Source organism: Coregonus lavaretus (genome assembly GCF_964263955.1).
Source record: "Coregonus lavaretus genome assembly, chromosome: 39".
In the NCBI taxonomy this organism is placed as follows: Eukaryota; Metazoa; Chordata; class Actinopteri; order Salmoniformes; family Salmonidae; genus Coregonus; species Coregonus lavaretus.
In genome coordinates, this window is record NC_140026.1 from 11,761,002 (window position 1) to 11,781,839 (window position 20,838).

The 20,838-nt window shown below is 42.7% G+C and overlaps 1 protein-coding gene across 2 annotated transcripts in view; it reads right to left on the minus strand.

Moving 5' to 3' along the window:
• Positions 1–1,166: 1,166 nt before the first annotated feature.
• gba2 (glucosidase, beta (bile acid) 2) overlaps positions 1,167–20,838 on the minus strand; it is a 37,186-nt gene continuing 17,514 nt past the window's right edge. The window contains exons 9-19 of one of the 2 annotated variants that reach the window (XR_014610923.1): positions 19,443–19,568; positions 17,737–17,921; positions 10,249–10,353; positions 10,014–10,121; positions 8,710–8,861; positions 7,470–7,576; positions 6,940–7,082; positions 6,302–6,417; positions 4,018–4,209; positions 2,308–3,699; positions 1,167–1,299 (exon numbers count right to left, since the gene is read on the minus strand). Coding sequence is in view for 1 of the 2 variants with exons in the window: in XM_084155982.1 (XP_084012108.1) it covers positions 3,202–3,699; positions 4,018–4,209; positions 6,302–6,417; positions 6,940–7,082; positions 7,470–7,576; positions 8,710–8,861; positions 10,014–10,121; positions 10,249–10,353; positions 17,737–17,921; positions 19,443–19,568 (1,732 nt within the window). In the remaining variant the exon portion in view is untranslated. Of the gene's footprint in view, positions 1,300–2,246; positions 3,700–4,017; positions 4,210–6,301; positions 6,418–6,939; positions 7,083–7,469; positions 7,577–8,709; positions 8,862–10,013; positions 10,122–10,248; positions 10,354–17,736; positions 17,922–19,442; positions 19,569–20,838 lie in introns of those variants that run through there. The other variant, XM_084155982.1, reaches the window with a different exon arrangement.

Sequence of the window (20,838 nt, forward strand, 5' to 3'; positions counted from 1 at the left end):
ACCCCTCTCTGTTTTGCCATACAATTTGACTGGAAGCTGAATATTTTTATCTCTGGATAAGGTAGTAGAATGTTTGCAACCAGGTAATTGTGGAGTGATTTCCACAAAATGAACGTGGTCCTGATTCCACCGATGTCCTTCGTTAACAGCTCAGTCTCTGTGGCGCAATTGGTTAGCGCGTTAGACTGTTAATCTAAAGGTTGGTGGTTCAAGCCCACCCAGGGACGAGTATTTTTCCGTTTGTTGAGCTCTGGTGTAACAAGACCCTTCTGGACTGTAAATTAGCTTCTTTGTTACTTTGACCTGTCGTGTATTCTGTTGTTAGACGTGATTGGTGAGTTGTTGAACATAAAAGACAAGGAGTATGATATTTTACATCCTAGTAAAATGGGTGTCAGTGGCCTGTGATCATCAGTTGCTGAATAGCTTCACCATATATCTATACTTCATATAGAATGAGATCACAGACAGCCTGAGGTCAAAGGTCAGCTTCATATCAAGTCTGTCTCCTACCAACTCCATTTGAACATACAGCATGAGGACAGTCGCATTTAAACCACTGGTAAAATGGGTGGCGGTGGCCTGATTGTGTATATAAAGCAAAGGTCTGTGGTTTTATTACTCTAGATCTTGACCGTTCTGTTAGGAAAATATACATCTGTCTCAAAGGACCTTATCATTGTATATAGATAAGCATCCGGCTCAAAGGACCATATCATCAATATATATTAATCTGGCTCGGCGGACTATATCATTTAGTTATATATATATATATACACACTGCTCAAAAAAATAAAGGGAACACTAAAATAACACATCCTAGATCTGAATGAATGAAATAATCTTATTAAATACTTTTTTCTTTATATACCGTAGTTGAATGTGCTGACAACAAAATCACACAAAAATAACTCCCCCCTCCTTCAACTAGTGTGATCTACAGAGCAGTGAAACCCATCTGGTTCTCGTAAGGAGTGTAATCTTTAGCATTATTTGTGTATATATCATTCAGCGGTGTGTGTGTGTGTGTGTGTGTGTGTGTGGCTTTTCCACCTTCCATTCTGCCCTACTTTGGCCTCATGGCCTAGGCCGCGTGGGAGTTGCTCTTCCCCTTTCCAGACACATCCTCCTTGGTGTGTCTGTAACAAATCACTCCATTTCGCTGTGGCGGTGGTTGTTGTTATGCACTGTGTGGCCATTGCCATTGTGCACAAATCCATTTTTCATTTTCTCATGGTCTTCGTCCTCCTCGTCTGACTCAGTCTCTTCCCTGTCGCTCCTCTCATCCTCAACGATATCCTGATGGGAGAGAGAGTACATTTACATTTAGGTCATTTAGCAGACGCTCTTATCTATGTTCAAAGTGGGCGCAGGACTTGTTTGTAGGTAAATGTTGGTATTGTGTTTGTGTGTGTGTGTTTGTTAGGGATGGGCATTTTAAAATATTATACTTTTCCGACAGGAATTTTTTCTGATATCTGCATAGTCGACATTCAAAAAACGTATAAAAAAAACTAACTTGACCAATCAGAATGTCACAAATGCCAAAGGCAGAGGTAGGCTACCACAATGGACAGGCTGTAATTCTCCGGTAGTTTTTGGCTAACAGCAAAGGTGAAAGAGAAGTCTGATTTTCGCCATGATTGATGGATTCGGTTTCAAAATACTTTTCTCGTGAGTGTTCTGCATTACTCTGTGTCAGGTCTTCTGGAACCTCTGTTATGTGCGCGATTGTAATTGCTATTTGAAGTGGAGAAAATAGGTTGTCAGGTCTGACTGGTGGGCTAAATGCGCTAGCTCAATGTACTGTCATAAAAACTTCATTTAATAGTTTGTTATTTTATTAAATGAAGAATTTCAATTGTCATGGTATATCCCTGTATGTAATAATGTCTCAATGATAACTTAATTTAGAAAAAAACGTTTTAATTGTTAAAATAGGCCCACCCCCCAATAAAATTAACAAAAATGAACACGCACACAAGTAATGGAATACTAAGGTCCGTTCGGATATTTGAATATTCAAATAATTGTAATCGTCTCTAGTGTGTGTATGTGTACTTGTATGGACAACCAGTGGGACAGGATGCTGTTGTGTTATTAACTGATGCGCATAGGTAGAATTCTAGCTCACACTTAGTCCTAGTTAGTATAGTGGGCAGTATCCCCCCCCCCATCACTTCCAAATACTCAGTAAAAAGAAGAAACAAATATTCAGACTTTTTTTTCCTTTTTTCTACACTTCATGGTACAGCACTTTATACAGCATTCAAACGTATAGAGAAATAAATAATAATCTTCAAATACCGTTTTGTATTCAAGTCTTTATTCTAAGTCCTTCTAGACTCAGTCAGTCTACCCTTGGTTAAACCTGCATGTAGAAGTCTGAAATAATAAACATATTCTCATTCAAATTAAGACTGTAATTTCATTATAGCTGCTACAGTGATATACAGATAGTCATTGTCACACTTTGCATATGAGATTGTGTTGTTCTGTATATGCAAGCTTGACTATTTATGATTGTGTGTGCAGGATGTGTGTGTGTGTGTGTGTGTCTACAGAGGCAACCAGTGGAACATGATGTTGTTGCGTTGTAAACTCCATGTAGAATGAGATCACAGACAGCCAGAGGTCAAGGGTCAGTCATTAGATTCTGGAACTTGGAATCTTTAGAGAATCAAAATGTTGTAGTTCTTCAGTTCGACTTCCTCCGTTTTCTGGGACAACACCTTTTTTCAGTTTCGCCTCATCCACACCAGTCTGGTCCAGGGGTGTGTTCAGCAGGGCACAACATTGTGGCACTTTCAGATATAAATATGTTAGGTAGAACTAACACATCTCTCTGACGTAGAAGAATGAATCATATTGGGTCTATTCATAACAGTTCTATATGCATCTTTCAACAACATTTAGGCTTCTGAACGTGGCCTTGGTCCTGACTCCCCTCCTCTCATAGGGAAGATCTCAATTGCATACTCCTCACGTCCGCTCTCCTCGTCTCATTCTCAAAACCCATTGGAGGAGAAGGTCAGAGGTGAGGGACGTCTGGCTTTCTCATCCAATGGGTTTTGGGAACGAGACGAGGCGAGAGAGGACGTGAGGAGTATGCAATTGAGATCTTCCCCTGGTATCCCCTCTGTCCTTGTCCGAGCAACTCAGTCTCTGTGGTGCAATCGGCTACTTTCGATAACGTTTAGCCTACTGAATGTGAACCTGGTCCTGACTCTCCTTCTGTCCTGGTTCTCCCTCCGTCTTAGTAGGTATTGTGGTGGTCTGGGGGCCCTGGTCAGTAGGTATGGTAGTGGTGGTGGTCTGAGGGGCCTGGTCAGCAGGTGTGGTGGTGGTAGTGGTGGTGGTCTGGGGGGCCTGGTCAGTAGGTATGGTAGTGGTCTGGGGGGCCTGGTCAGCAGGTGTGGTGGTGGTGGTCTGGGGGGCCTGGTCAGCAGGTGTGGTGGTGGTCTTGGGGGCCTGTATGGTGCTAATGTTGGTGGTGGTGGTCTGGGGAGCCTGGTCACGTGGTGGTGAGGTGTCCAGGGCCAGCTGCATGGCCCAGATGCTGAGAGGCCTCATGTAGGCCAGGGAGCGGTAGATGCCCTTCTCACAGTAGGCCTCCGGGGTCTGAAAGGCCATGCCCAGACGCTCCCACACCGTCCGGTAGCAGCCCTCCGCTGTACGTAGACCCTCCTCCAACATACCCTGACATAGACACAGACAGGTTTTGCATGATGATTGGTAAATTGATAAATCGATTGGATTGACATAGTACATAGAGGTGGGTTTAGAGGTACGATATTTTGGTTTGAAATGTGGAAGATGGGAGAGGATTGTAGGTCATATCTGAAATTTTACATTTTGTATCATTTGTTGAATTTACTGAAATGATCTACTGAGCAAAAAAAAAGTTTGTAGTACTTAAAAAAAGGTTTGCTCAAAAGGTCAGATGAACAATCTCAGACTACAGACAAGGAAAGGAGGCTTCTTCCCCCCCATACTGACTTTCTCTCTCACTCTCACCTCATGGATCATAGTAGCGGCCAGTCCGTACACCACGCCGATCCACACCTCGTCTGACTGGACACTGGAGTGGTCAGGCACTCCCTCCGGCCTCATACCGTTGACCGCACCCATCTGACCCCCAGCGAAACTCATCACGTTCAGGTCAAACACAGACTTCAGTGCACTGCAAATCTTCTCCTTAGGAAAGGCCTGGGGGGAGGGGTAGTGCTTTGTTTTGGTTTGTTTGTTTGTTTGTATAGTTTGATTTAATCAGTGTGATCAGAATGCTATGTTGAGTCTGGAAGTCATTAACAGTAATAATATTACAAATTGTTTTAAGTGCTTTTTAAAGACACTGTCACTTTACATAGACTGCAAGATAAAAAAAATAAGTCATTAATAGTAATAATGTAAAGTTATTTTAAGTGCTTTTCAAGACACTTTACTTAGTCAAATCAAATGTTATTTGTCACATGCGCCGAATACAACGGGTGTAGACCTTACCGTGAAATGCTTACTTACAAGCCCTTAACTCTTTCTTGAACCGCATTGTTGGTTAAGAAAATATATACTAAATAAACTAAAGTAACAATTTTAATAAAAAGTAACAATAAAATAACAGAAATGAGGCTATATACAGGGGGTACCGAGTCAATGTGCAGGGGTACAGGTTAGTCGAGGTAATTTGTACATGTAGGTGGGGGTAAAGTGACTATGCATAGATAATAAACAGCGAGTAGCAGCAGTGTAAAAACAAAGGGAGGAGGGAGGTCAATGTAAATAGTCCGGGTGGCCATTTTATTAATTGTTCAGCAGTCTTATTGCTTGGGGGTAGAAACTGTTAAGGAGCCTTTTGGTTCTAGACTTGGCGCTCCGGTACTGCTTGCCGTGCAGTAGCAGAGAGAACAGTCTATGACTTGGGTGACTGGAGTGATGTACTCTCTGTAGCACCTTATGGTCAGATGCCGAGCAGTTGCCATACCAGGCGGTGATGCAACCGGTCAGAATGCTCTCAATGGTGCAGCTGTATAACTTTTTGAGGATCTGGGGACCCATGCCAAATCTTTTCAGTCTCCTGAGGGGAAAAAGGGGTTGTCGTGCCCTCTTCACGACTGTCTTGATGTGTTTGGACCATGATAGTTTGTTGGTGATGTGGACACCAAGGAACTTGAAACTCTCGACCCGCCCCACTACAGCCCCGTCGATGTGAATGGGGGCCTGTTCGAGCCGCCTTTTCCTGTAGTCCACGATCAGCTCCTTTGTCTTGCTCACATTGAGGGAGAGGTTGTTGTCCTGGCACCACACTGCCAGGTCTCTGACCTCCTCCCTATAGGCTGTCTCATCGTTGTCGGTGATGAGGCCTACCACTTTTGTGTCGTCAGCAAACTTAATGATGGTGTTTGGCCACGCAGTCGTGGGTGAACAGGGAGTACAGGAGGGGACTAAGCATGCACCCCTGAGGGCAGATGTGTTGTTGCCGACCCTTACCACCTGGGGTTGGCCTGTCAGGAAGTCCAGGATCCAGAGGGAGGTGTTTAGTCCCAGGGTCCTTAGCTTAGTGATGAGCTTTGTGGGCACTATGGTGTTGAGCGCTGAGATGTAGTCAATAAACAGCATTCTCACATAGGTGTTCCTCTTGTCCCGGTGGTAAAGGGCAGTGTGGAGTGCGATTGAGATTGCATCATCTGTGGATCTGTTGGGGCGGTATGCAAATTGGAGTGGGTCTAGGGTTTCCAGGATGAGGGTGTTGATGTGAGCCATGACCAGCCTTTCAAAGCACTTCATGGCTACCGACGTGAGTGCTACGGGGCTGTAATCATTTAGGCAGGTTACCTTCGCTTCGTTGGGCACAGGGACTATGGTGGTCTGCTTGAAACATCTAGGTATTACAGACTCGGTCAGGGAGAGGTTGAAAATGTCAGTGAAGACACTTGCCAGTTGGTCCACGCATGCTTTGAGTACTTGTCCTGGTAATCCGTCTGGCCCCGCGGCTTTGTGAACGTTGACCTGTTTAAAAGGGTCTTGCTTACATCGGCTACCGAGAGAGTGATCACACAGTCGTCCGGAACAGGAATAAGCGATAATATAAGCAATAAAGTCACATTACAATCAGTAAGAAAATTCTGATAGAAATCCTAGTACAATCATTACTAGACCAGTGGAGGTTAAAACATCAGTCTGATCAGGAGCTAAATGTTCCTCTGTTTTCCCAGTGTGTGGCACTGTTTAGTCAATACTTTTCTATTAGGGTTTTAATAGTCAACAATAGTATTACTCTTTATGTCTTGGCTTTGTGTCTGACCTGAAACTGGCCATCTCCCAATCCAGATGCCCGTAGGAACCACTGGCCGGCACACTGGTCTGACATCACACTGTTGGAGAGATCCCGTCCACTACTGTCGTAGTTGTAGTACTGGCCTGAAGATACAGAGATATATATTCAGCTTTTAGTCTTAATTGTACAGCAAAATTAAAGTCAAGCTCTGAATGGCGTTTTACTATGAGGCTTATCTCAAAGACAGAAATAAAAAATAAAATAAAAGTTTTTCCTCCCCGTCGGGGAATTGAACCCCGGTCTCCCGCGTGACAGGCGGGGATACTGACCACTATACTAACGAGGACTGAAGCCCAAGAAGAATACTAATCATTACATACTTCACACAGGCCCCAGCATCACATAAATGTATGCTTGTCTATGATTCATGTACAATATAATTAATTACTAATTTGTACTCCAGAAGTGTAGTTGCTAGTTGTTTACTATAGAATTGTGCCTTAAATTCAAACTTTATGCTCTATAAACACATAAAATCACAATAATATATTTCTTAGCAGTGTGACATTGTTGAAGAATGTGTAACACCCCAAAAAAAAAATTCGGCATTACTCCCTATTCATTACTGAACGTGCACCCTCTACTGGCAGAAATAAGGAACTGACCATTCCACAGCAGTTTGTCGAAGGCAGCGCTCCCCCGGTCTAGTATGTCTCTGAAGCGCTGGAAGGCAGTCTCATTGTTCACCAGCCTGGCCATTTTACACATCACACACACAGAGGCTAGCCACAGACCCCCACAGTACGCACTGAGAGAAAGCGGGAGAGAGAGGTAGGGGGAGAGAGAGAGGGAGAGCGCAGATTATAATTCCTATAAACTAACACTGAAAAAGTAACACATAGAAATCTTTAAAATTACAACTGGAACTCAGGTTTGACCTTGCCTCATACATTACAACATGCATGCAGTATAATTCCTGGTCGAAAACAGGAAGTTGAATTATTTGATGTGACCTTAAAAACACAGTCTCACCTCCCTGGGGTGGGTGAGGGAAGCAGATAAAAATACAACTGTCAACTGACTTCCTCTTTTCCTGTTTGCCATCACAGTGGGAACTTCTACTACAATGAGTCTTGTTACAAGTTATGTCACGCTATTTACCAGTTCTCTCCCTCTCGCTCTTCTCAACTCTCACCTAGGTCCTGTTACAGTCCATCCGTCGTAGGTCTGGTCGGCGTAGCCAGAGTTCTCTATCAGACCATCGCCGTCCGTATCAAACTTCATCTCTGACTCCATCACGGCCTGAAGGGGATATAATAACATTTGAAATACATGTATTAAATAATACAATCATTATTTTAATGAATTATAATGATTAGGTACATTCGCCAAAAAGTTAACTATTTTGTCTTGTCTGTACATAAATAAATAAAATAATTCAAATTACTACACCAGAGAGCACAATTTAGCCACAGAGGATATATATTTTTATTTTTGTATTTTTTTTGCGTTCCATTTCATAATTGCATGCCATAACTGCTCTACTGCATAACTTGACTGCTTTAGATACTGTATATGAAAATAGTTATTATTGTCAAGTGTTGCTCAGCGGGAGAGAAAAAACTCAACTGTTTCCGCCGGTGTCAAACTGGGGACCTTCCAACGTGTTAGGTGAACGTGATAACCACTACACCTTCCAACGTGTTAGGTGAACGTGATAACCACTACACCTTCCAACGTGTTAGGTGAACGTGATAACCACTACACCTTCCAACGTGTTAGGTGAACGTGATAACCACTACACCTTCCAACGTGTTAGGTGAACGTGATAACCACTACACCTTCCAACGTGTTAGGTGAACGTGATAACCACTACACCTTCCAACGTGTTAGGTGAACGTGATAACCACTACACCTTCCAACGTGTTAGGTGAACGTGATAACCACTACACCTTCCAACGTGTTAGGTGAACGTGATAACCACTACACCTTCCAACGTGTTAGGTGAACGTGATAACCACTACACCTTCCAACGTGTTAGGTGAACGTGATAACCACTACACCTTCCAACGTGTTAGGTGAACGTGATAACCACTACACCTTCCAACGTGTTAGGTGAACGTGATAACCACTACACCTTCCAACGTGTTAGGTGAACGTGATAACCACTACACCTTCCAACGTGTTAGGTGAACGTGATAACCACTACACCTTCCAACGTGTTAGGTGAACGTGATAACCACTACACCTTCCAACGTGTTAGGTGAACGTGATAACCACTACACCTTCCAACGTGTTAGGTGAACGTGATAACCACTACACCTTCCAACGTGTTAGGTGAACGTGATAACCACTACACTACCTAAACTAACTGCAGATCTCCTTGACGTTATAATCGTATTATAGTAACTGATCCTATCAGCACTCCTCCCTACCTGGCAGATGGGCCACATGTCCTGGAGGTACTGTGGGTCTTGGGTCAGGTGGAAGTCTCTGTAGACCTGCAGGACAAACTTCAGGTTCAGGTCCTTCCAGTCGGCCGTGTCGTGGATCAGGTAGGCGTTGACACGCTGCCACGGCTCGTCATCTAGATTTTTTTACATTTTAGTCATTTAGCAGACGCTCTTATCCAGAGCGACTTACAGTTGTGAGTGCATACATTTTTATACTGGCCCACGTGGGAATCGAACCCACAACCCTGGCGTTGCAAGCGCCATGCTCTACCAACTGAGCTACACATTTTATTTATTTATATAGCACATTTCTTACAAAATAAATGCAGTTCAAAGTGCTTCACATATATATAAAATAAGTGAGAAAGAAAAACAATATTTTAGATAAATATAAAATTATGATTCATAAATGTCCCTAGAGAACACAGATGCGGTCATTGTTATATGACGGCTACATCTGTACAGAAGACAGACCTGTTATTTAAAGTAAGACAATGCAGATTCACTAAGACACAAATTACAAAAGCTAAAAGAGTCCAATTCTTATATAACATGAAATCTGAGCTCATAACTCACAATGCATGTCCCGAAAGTCCAAGTTACATGCACATATCTGAATTCAGTGCCAGTATTCAACCCAATGTCTAATTTAATAAATATAAACTCAACATGTAAAGTGTTGGTCCCATGTTTCATGAGCTGAAATAGAAGATCACAGAAATGTTCCATATGCACAAAAACACATATGTGTTTACATCCCTGTTAGTGAGCATTTCTCCTTTGCCAAGATAATCCATCCACCTGACAGGTGTGGCATATCAAGAAGCTGATTAAACAGCATGATCATTACACGGGTGCACCTTGTGCTGGGGACAATAAAAGGCCACTCTACAATGTGCAGTTGTCACACAACACAATGCCACAGATCAACGCTATGCGAAGGAGATTTGTCGCGCTGCATGAGGCAAATGGTGGTCACCAGATACTGACTGGTTTTCTGATCCATGCCCCTATTATTATATTTTTTACGGTATCTTTGACCAACAGATGTACATCTGTATTCCCAGTCATGTGAAATCCATAGATTAGGGCCTAATGAATTTCTTTCAATTGACGGATTTCCTTATATGAACTGTAACTCAGTAAAAATTTAGAAATGGTTGCGTTTATATTTTCCTTCAGTATATATATATGGGACAATATCATTTATATGAATCCGGCTCGAAGGACCATCATTATGAATTGTTGGTAAATGTTGGTACAGTATGTTTGTGTTTCCCCTATACCTGGGTCTCCTATGTCGTGAGGGACTACATTCTTAGTCTTCACGGGAGAATTTCTGCCACTCATCAGATGGAGTCTTTCAGTCGGGTCACACGAAACCACACTGCCAGCTGAAAAACAATACATAAATAGTGAACGCACACAAACACATATTTGCTCCAGGATGGGAGAGGGCCACCACACACATGTGCGAGCACACAGACACACACAATAACATTCAGACCCTGCTTTACTCACCAATGTCATATTGCAGGCTGAGGGCTAGTTTGGGCCATAGCATGATAAGTGCAAAGGAAGCGTAGAAGTGCACGTCGTACGTGTTATACATCCTGTACTCCTGACCTATGAGGAGAAGAAAAGAGAACATTTAAAAATTATTGAACTCCCATTCACTCACACACACACTTCAGAGAGGAGTAAAGACAAGGTTACTTTACAATGAGCCTTATCTAACAGACAAAAGTGTTTCCTCCCCGTCTGGCAATTGAACCCCGGTCTCCTGGCCCCCGCGTGACAGGCGGGGATACTGACCACAATGCTAAAGAGGACAGTGTCTTTTCGGGGGTCTACCTATTTTTAAAGATCCCCCTCCAGCCACCAGACCACCTCGTTGATTACATGATTTCCCTAACAAAAAAAGGTACATTTCAATAGGCGGTGCAGGCATCTACATTAGATGGCACAAGTGTGTGTGTGTGTGTGTGTATGTGTGTGTGTGCGTGTTGGGCTGTCCTCTGTAGTCTATCACAGTACGAGTCATAATACCCATAAAACCTAGCAGTCAAACACGGAAATGGTTCCAATAGTTGTTGTTTTTTAAGGCTGTTTCGTGTAGGCGTACCCTGGCGTGACGTTTTTATAACTGTAAATCTCTCTTGGACAAGGTGACAATTCAATATATTTGCCTGTATTTACCCCCCCCCCAAAGCAAATAAAATATGAAAAGCTAATTTGCAATAATACAGAACTACAAATGGCGGTCTCTTAAGCTTTACGTCACTCAAAAGGGCCATGATTATCTGGACGAGACTGCCGAATCGAGGCAAAGGTAAGAATCTCTGGATTAACTATCTAATGTTGGCTAAATTGAGTTTAGCTTTCTTTGGCTTTTATAAACCAAACAGTCTAGCTTGCTAGTTAACTAGCTAGCTAACTTATATGGTGAAGTCAGGGCTAGGCATTCTTGATAAAGTTTGTTTGCGTCTGTGGGTGAGGGGGTGGGTAACCTACTTCAAGTACTACTTAACTTATAGTTACCCTAATTTTCTGTATTATTTCAGTCTGTCTTTTTGAGAGGTTTCAGAGATTGACTGATTAGCATCCTCTCGACTCAACACTGTGCTTACTTTACTGCGGGAAAACATTGATATGTTTGCTTTTTCCCCTCTGGCCAGCAGATCATGTGTATAGCTAGTAGGCAAGGTGTATATAACCTTATTTAGTCCTACCTGCTATGGTGGGTTTTAAATGAATTGGTATACACACAGATTGTGTATACCAGTGACACAAGCCTACCAGATGAGCTAAATCACTTCTATGCTCGCTTCGAGGCAAGCAACACTGAGGCATGCAAGAGAGCATCAGCTGTTCTGGATGACTGTGATCACGCTCTCCGTAGCCAATGTGAGTAAGACTTTTAAGCAGGTCAACATTCACAAGGTCGCAGGGCCAGACGGATTACCAGGAAGTGTACTCCGAGCATGCGCTGACCAACTGGCAAGTGTCTTCACTGACATTTTCAACATGTCCCTGACTGAGTCTGTAATACCAACATGTTTCAAGCAGACCACCATAGTCCCTGTGCCCAAGGACACTAAGAACCTGCCTAAATGACTACCGACCTGTCGCACTCACGTCTGTAGCCATGAAGTGCTTTGAAAGACTGGTCATGGCTCACATCAACACCATTATCCCAGAAACTCTAGACCCACTCCAATTTGCATACTGCCCCAACAGATCCACAGATGATGCAATCTCTATTGCACTCCACACTGCCCTTTCCCACCTGGACAAGAGGAACACCTACGTGAGAATGCTATTCATTGACTACAGCTCAGCGTTCAACACCATAGTGCCCTCAAAGCTCATCACTAAGCTAAGGATCCAGGGACTAAACACCTCCCTCTGCAACTGGATCCTGGACTTCCTGACAGGCCGCCCCCAGGTGGAAGGGTAGGTAACAACACATCTGCCACGCTGATCCTCAACACGGGGGCCCCTCAGGGGTGCGTGCTCAGTCCCCTCCTGTACTCCCTGTTCACCCATGACTGCATGGCCAGGCACGACTCCAACACCATCATTAAGTTTGCCGGAGACACAACAGTGGTAGGCCTGATCACAGACAACGATGACAGCATATAGGGAGGAGGTCAGAGACCTGGCCATGTGGTGCCAGGATAACAACCTCTCCCTCAACGTGATCAAGACAAAAAGTTATACAGCTGCACCATCAAGAGCATCCTGACTGGTCGCATCACCGCCTGGTATGGCAACTGCTCGGTCTCCGACCGCAACGCACTACAGAGGGTAGTGCGTACGGCCCAGTACATCACTGGGGCCAAGCTTCCTGCCATCCAGGACCTCTACACCAGGCGGTGTCAGAGGAAAGCCCTAAAAATTGTCAAAGACTCCAGCCACCCTAGTCATAGACTGTTCTCTCTGCTACTGCACAGCTTGCGGTACCGGAGCGCCAAGTCTAGGTCCAAAAGGCTTCTCAACAGCTTTTACCCCCAAGACATAAGACTCCTGAACAGCTAATCATGGCTACCCAGACTATTTGCACTGCCCCCCACCCCACTCTTTTACGCTGCTGCTACTCTATTATTTATGCATAGTCACTTTAACTCTACCCACATGTACATATTACCTCAACTACCTCGACTAGCCGGTGCCCCCGCACCTTGACTCTGCACCAGTACCCCCCTGTATATAGCCTCCCTACTGTTATTTTATTTTACTGCTGCTCTTTAGTTATTTGCTTTTATTTTTTTTACTTAACACTTTTTATTTTACTTTTTTCAAAAAAAACAAAAAACTGCATTGTTGGTTAAGGGCTTGTAAGTAAGCATTTCACTGTAATGTCTACACCTGTTGTATTCAGCGCATGTGGCAAATACAATTTGATTTGATTTTGTTTTTGAGGTAGAATTACTGTCATGTTATTGATGCCAAATTCCAAACCTTATTTGCACCTTCTCCATTCCAGAACCAATGGGCGTGCCGAAGTCTTTTCACCTCTCAGCTAGGTAAGCCGTTTCAAACTGGAACACGACTCTCCAGCTTTGGTCTGTTACAGACATTGTAGGAAGTCCTGAAGAGCAGGAGTGTGTGAAGGGTTTTGTCCCAGCCCAGCTCTAACACCTGACTTAAATAATCAACATACCGAATCACGGCGATAGGCTATGATTTGTAATCAGGTATGGGCTGGGTAGGAACAAAAGCTTATACACACTCCTGCCATTCAGATCTGGAGCTGTCCACCTATTTAAGTAATTATTAATGGGGGGGGGGGTATTGATATACTGTATAACACATGCTCTACTTTCAAGTTGAAGTTGAACTTGTTGACTGATGCCATTGCAGCGGATGCTAAGGAGGGAGCAGCTGCGAACCAAAAGACTGCAGCCAAGGCAGCACTGGTCCACACCCGCCCATCGGGTGAGTAGTATTGGTTGGTACTGTATGTGTCATTAGGTTTCTCTCCATATGTAGGCTATTGTACTGGCCTGTGTGGTACAGTCTTTCATATGTGTAGTAGTGTGTTGCATCGTATTGCTTCGTTTATCATGTGTGTCAACATTGAATTCAATCTAAGCCACAGATTGATAACTTCCTCCATTTTGCAGACTCAAAGACATTCAAGCAGCACTTTGAGAGCAAGCATCCCAAGTCTCCAATGGTCCCAGTACTGGTTGATGTGAAGGCCTAAGTGACCACACACTCAAATGGACCTACAGTTGAGGTAAGATTATTCCATCATTCGCATACAGTAGACATGGTGGTGTAAACCACCATGTTGTCAACCAAATGCTGTCCTCAATGCTTAAGTTATATTGCGAATGGTCAATTTGTGGAAATGCTGTGATCACTTAGTCTTTAAATATTGACCACGATTTGAATGCTGTAACGAAATGATGTCGGGGGACACGCCGAGACCCCGGGTATGACTGGATACGGGCCGGATATTTGTGACAATTAACATTTTTTTAAAGGGGTGCAGAAGCACACCAGCACCCCATTTGATGTTTATTCCATGGCCAACCATCCCTCTAGCTACTGCCTAATCCACACTGTCTTTTATGCCCCATGGTCCCTCAACTTCGGACACTTTGGACCTCTCCATCTCGTCTATAAACCCACCCTACCTTCAGCCACTTTCCCTATGCTGCTTCCTTCACTTGTTCTTCTCCTGATTTCATAGCATCTAGACTCAGAAACACATTCATGTGTTGTGGTCTACTGTTTTTTCCTCCTGTGTAATACTGTCCTCCTCCTGCTTGCTCAGGGGTTCAGACTAAACGCTGTGGTAAATGTGCTGCTCACAATTGACAGCAGCAACATGGACCTGTTAAATTGACACGAAGGGTGTTGGTATAGCTGTGTTTAGGCATGGCTTCCTTGTTTTGAGTCTGTTAAAGTGGGTTTCTCATTCTGCTGGAGTTGACCTAGTATTTTATATAAAACCTACCTTACACACCCAGTTTTTCCATTGTTATCTCACCCACCAAAATTACAATATGCTGTTTTATATTTTGTTTAATTTCTGCTGGGCTAATTCCTAAAATGGAAAAGCAGAAGATTCTGTGCGCTTTCGTGTATAGTAACAATAGTTCATATGGTGCTATTTGATATTCCAGATTTGTGGCATTGATGAATAAATCATTTAAATCTTTACTGCAAAGTCAGATGTTATATGTATGCATTGTTTCCTATTTTGATTTATTTAAAACAATGTAATTGTTGGAGTTCTGGTGTTTTACGTGATTGATGTGTGACTAGGTGCATTCTTGTCAAATAAATATGCTTATTCATTAATGATAATGAATACATTCTGCAATGAGTTAATCTGGCTTTGAATCTGCAACAGAACAGGTCAACAAGTTAGTTCTGAATTGCTTTAATACAGCAGTGCTTTCGGACATTATGAATTGAAATACATTTCACCTTGTTCATATACAGTGGGGGAAAAAAGCATTTAGTCAGCCACCAATTGTGCAAGTTCTCCCACTTAAAAAGATGAGAGAGGCCTGTAATTTTCATCATAGGTACACGTCAACTATGACAGACAAAATGAGAATTCTTTTTCCAGAAAATCACATTGTAGGATTTTTAATGAATTTATTTGCAAATTATGGTGGAAAATAAGTATTTGGTCAATAACAAAAGTTTCTCAATACTTTGTTATATACCCTTTGTTGGCAATGACACAGGTCAAACGTTTTCTGTAAGTCTTCACAAGGTTTTCACACTGTTGCAGGTATTTTGGGCCATTCCTCCATGCAGATCTCCTCTAGAGCAGTGATGTTTTGGGGCTGTCGCTGGGCAACACGGACTTTCAACTCCCTCCAAAGATTTTCTATGGGGTTGAGATCTGGAGACTGGCTAGGCCACTCCAGGACCTTGAAATGCTTCTTACGAAGCCACTCCTTCGTTGCCCGGGCGGTGTGTTTGGGATCATTGTCATGCTGAAAGACCCAGCCACGTTTCATCTTCAATGCCCTTGCTGATGGAAGGAGGTTTTCACTCAAAATCTTACGATACATGGCCCCATTCATTCTTTCCTTTACACGGATCAGTCGTCCTGGTCCCTTTGCAGAAAAACAGCCCCAAAGCATGATGTTTCCACCCCCATGCTTCACAGTAGGTATGGTGTTCTTTGGATGCAACTCAGCATTCTTTGTCCTCCAAACACGACGAGTTGAGTTTTTACCAAAAAGTTATATTTTGGTTTCATCTGACCATATGACATTCTCCCAATCCTCTTCTGGATCATCCAAATGCACTCTAGCAAACTTCAGACGGGCCTGGACATGTACTGGCTTAAGCAGGGGGACACGTCTCGCACTGCAGGATTTGAGTCCCTGGCGGCGTAGTGTGTTACTGATGGTAGGCTTTGTTACTTTGGTCCCAGCTCTCTGCAGGTCATTCACTAGGTCCCCCCGTGTGGTTCTGGGATTTTTGCTCACCATTCTTGTGATCATTTTGACCCCACGGGGTGAGATCTTGCGTGGAGCCTCAGATCGAGGGAGATTATCAGTGGTCTTGTATGTCTTCCATTTCCTAATAATTGCTCCCACAGTTGATTTCTTCAAACCAAGCTGCTTACCTATTGTAGATTCAGTCTTCCCAGCCTGGTGCAGGTCTACAATTTTGTTTCTGGTGTCCTTTGACAGCTCTTTGGTCTTGGCCATAGTGGAGTTTGGAGTGTGACTGTTTGAGGTTGTGGACAGGTGTCTTTTATACTGATAACAAGTTCAAACAGCTGCCATTAATACAGGTAACGAGTGGAGGACAGAGGAGCCTCTTAAAGAAGAAGTTACAGGTCTGTGAGAGCCAGAAATCTTGCTTGTTTGTAGGTGACCAAATACTTATTTTCCACCATAATTTGCAAATAAATTCATAAAAAAATCCTACAATGTGATTTTCTGGATTTTTTTTCCTCATTTTGTCTGTCATAGTTGACGTGTACCTATGATGAAAATTACAGGCCTCATCTTTTTAAGTGGGAAAACTTGCACAATTGGTGGCTGACTTAATACTTTTTTCCCCCACTGTATACTGAACAAAAATATAAAATGCAACATGTAAAGTGTTGGTCCCATGTTTCATGAGCTGAAATAAAAAGATACCATAAATGTTATATACGCACAAAAAGATGATTTCTCAAAAATGTGCAAAAAAATGCTTTCACCGGTTGAAGGCGAAGAGGATCTGGTAAAATAAGGGTATGTTGCTAATATCGTCTAGGTAGGTAGCTAGCTAGCTTCTTTGCAAAATACTAGCCTAATATTCATGGCACATTATAAATATCTGACTGCTACTAGGATAGTATTCTGTACATAAATAAGACAAATATTAGTTAAATAAAATATGGAACAGTAAATTAAAATGTTCAATATATCTTTCGTTCTGGATCAAGGTAGCTAGCTGACGGCAAAAGTGTCAGCTTTAGATGACATGCAGGGATATGTAATCTTTCATGATGTCTACTTTGATGCTAATTAGCATTTTAGAATCTGAGAGTAAATAGAGCAGAATATATTGCTAAAAGTCACCTCGTCCAAGAGAGATTTACACGGTTATCAAAATGTCACGCCAGGTTAAGCCTACACGAAACACAGCCTCTATTTGAAGCGTTTCTAAATTCCACAATTGATAAAATGAATGGTGAAAAAACTATTAGAACCATTTCCGTGTTCGACAGCTAGGTTTTATGGGTATTATGACACGTCCACTGTGGGGCTCAATTATTCTCGCAAGCATGCAGGGGGATGCAGACTGTCAACTGCTTGTTCACAGTAGTGTCTAAAAAAACACTTTCGCTCAAACGCCTTAAGTGTGTGTACAATACTGTATTTATACTTTGTATATAATTTCTCAACAGGAAAAGTTAACACAAAAGCTGGAGGGGCTCTTTAAATTGTCCCAAAACCCACAACTTCACCAGCAGTAATACACACACTATGGTAGATACACACACTATTACCGTCAAGTATTACCCCTTACCCTCTAAGTAGGCGAAGCGACCATACTCCTTGATGATGGCAGGCTGGGCGGGTAGCCCCCCGTCCTCGCTCCGCAGCCCCCCACTGACATCACTGTCCTCGGGCAGCTCCGTCCACACCGTCCCCCCGTCCACCACGAAGTATAGCTCGTTGAACAGAGCCGATTTGTACCAGGACGGGAGAGAGCTACCACATACAGAAAGCTGACTATCATTGCGGATGTTGCAACTTTTCACATGTAAAAAACACACATTCATTGTTGAATTGAACATATGTCAAGAGAGCCATATGTTCGTTATTGAACATGTATTACAAGATCATGCATTTAATATTGCTCGTTTGTTCGAGGAACACACATTCATTGTTGACCATGTACAGTGCCTTCAGAAAGTATTCATACACCCTTGACTTATTCCACATTTTGTTGCGTTACAGACTGAATTCAAAATGGATTAGAAAATATAAACAAATCTCACCCAGACACACAATACCTCATAATGACAAAGTGAAAACATATTTTTAGAAAAGGTATTGCAAATGAAATACCTCATTTACAGAAGTACTCACACCCCTGAGTCAATACATGTTAGAGTCACCTTTGGCAGTGATTAAAGCTGAGTCTGTGTAAATCTCTAAAAGCTTTCCACACCTGGATTATACAATATTTGCACATTATTCTTTTTAAGATTCATCAAGCTCTGTCAAGTTGGTTGCTGATCATTGCTAGACAGCCATTTTCAATCAGATGTAAGTCCAAACTGTAACTAGGCCACTCAGGAACATTCAATGTCGTCTTGGTAGGCAACTCCAGTGTATATTTGGCCTTGTGTTTTAGATTATTGTCCTGCTGAAAGGTGAATGTCTCCCAGTGTCTGTTGAAAAGCAGACTGAACAAGGTTTTCTAGGATTTTGCCTGTGCTTAGCTCTACCTAGTCCTTGCCGATGACAAGCATACCCATAACATGACGCAGCCACCAACATGCTTGAAAATATGAAGAGTGGTACTCAGTGACGTGTTGTGTTGGATTTGCCCCAAACATAATGCTTTCTATTCAGGACATAAAGTTAATTTCTTTGCCACATTTTTAGCAGTTTTCATTTAGTGCCTTAGTGCAAACAGGATGCATGTTTTGGAATATTTTTTATTATGTACAGGCTTCCTTCTTTTCATTTAGGTTAGTAATGTGGAGTAACTACAATATTGTTGATCCATCCTCAGTTTTCTCCTATCACAGCCATTAAACTATGTAACTGTTTTAAAGTCACCATTGGCCGGCCTCAGGTTGAAATCCCTGAGCGGTTTCCTCCCTCTCCAGCAACTGAGTTTGAAAGGACGCCTGTATCTCCGTAGTGACTGGGTGCATTGATACACCAACCAAAGTGTAATTAATAACTGCACCTTGCTCAAGGGGATATTCTATGTCTGCTTTTTTTATTTTTAACCATCTACCAATAGGTGCCCTTCTTTGCGAGGCACTGGAAAACCTCTATGGTCTTTGTGGTTGAATCTGTGTTTGAAATTCACTACTAGAACATTTTCTAAAAACATCATTCCACTTTGACATGATGGGGTATTGTATATAAGCAGGTGACAAAAACATCTAAATGTAATACATTTTAAATTCAGGCTGTAACAACAAAATGTGGAAACAGTCAAGGGGTGTGAATACTTTCTGTACAGTATAAAGAGGGCAGGTTGGTAGGTACCTGTCCTGCAGTATGGGTCTCTGCCACTCCTCAATACTCCTCTCCCACAGTCTGTAGTGTGTCAGCGCGTAGTGGCTGAGAGAGGGAGCCGCGTCTGCCTTGGTACCAAAGAAACGCGTGTACCTCCTAGAACACAGACACAAAGACATTGTCAGCGTCTGAAATGGTAACCTATTCTCTCTATTTACTGCACTACGTTTGACCTGGGCCCATGGGCAGCCATCGAATATATTACATTACATTTCTTATCCAGAGCAGACTTACAATAACTGCATTCAACTAAGGAATGTGAGACAACATTCCATGATCACTCATTCAAAAATAGCTGTTACCAAGTAGCAGGCGAATACAGTAGTCTACAAGGCCCATGATAATACAGTGATGTCATATTTTCAACAAACTGTGGTTCATGTTTAAGTGCACACAGAAGTAGTCTTCGTAGCGAGTAACAGTAAGAGGTAGTGAACATAAGATATGCATGTATCCTGATGATGTTCTCTTATTCCTTAAAGACCCCAGGTTCAAGTGTACCTAGACTGATGGATGTTTTACAAACATCTGGAAGATATTCAGGGTAGGTGCTTAACGTACACAAGACCCAAGCCCTAGTACAGGGGTGTCAAACGTACGGCCCACGGGCCGGATCAGGCCCGCAAACGGGTTTAATCCGGCCCGCGAGATGATTTTGAAAAAAATAAAATATTTTAAAAAATTTACAAAAATTGTAAAGTATAAAAATGCGCTGCAATTTTTCAATAAAATAAACTGCTGTTCCAATTGCGTCCACTGGATGGCGCAATAGCAATTGTGTTAAGCAAGCAAACTGTTTATACCGGGGCAGAGCAAGTAGGTCAAGCACGTGCAGCCAATGAGCTACTTTGTTTTGCCCGCGATATTTATTATGGCTTCTACTTTTAACATTATGTGCTTTGGCACCCTCATTGCCCCAATATGTCTCTGTCAAAAAAGAGAAAAGTGGACGCAGAGTGCAGAGTGTTCCAAGAAAAATGGTCATCCTATTTAATCACGGAATTGAATGGGAAAGCTGTATGTTTGGTGTGTTCAGAGCATGTTGCAGTGCTGAAAGAATATAACCTTCGTCGCCACTATGTGAGTCTTCATGCCGACAAATATGACAACTTTCAAGGACAGCGGAGATGAGAGAAGGTGAATGAACTGTTGGCGGGTCTGAAGAAACAGCAGTCTGTGTTTACTCACAGCCGAGACATCAGTGAAGCTGCAGTGAAAGCTAGCTACCTCATTGCTAATGAAATCGCAGTGGCTTCAAAACCATTTAGTGAGGGTGAATTTGTAAAAACATGCATGATGAAGGCAGCGGAGATTGTGTGCCCTGAAAAGCGGCAGGCTTTTGCAAATATCAGCCTGACAAGAAACA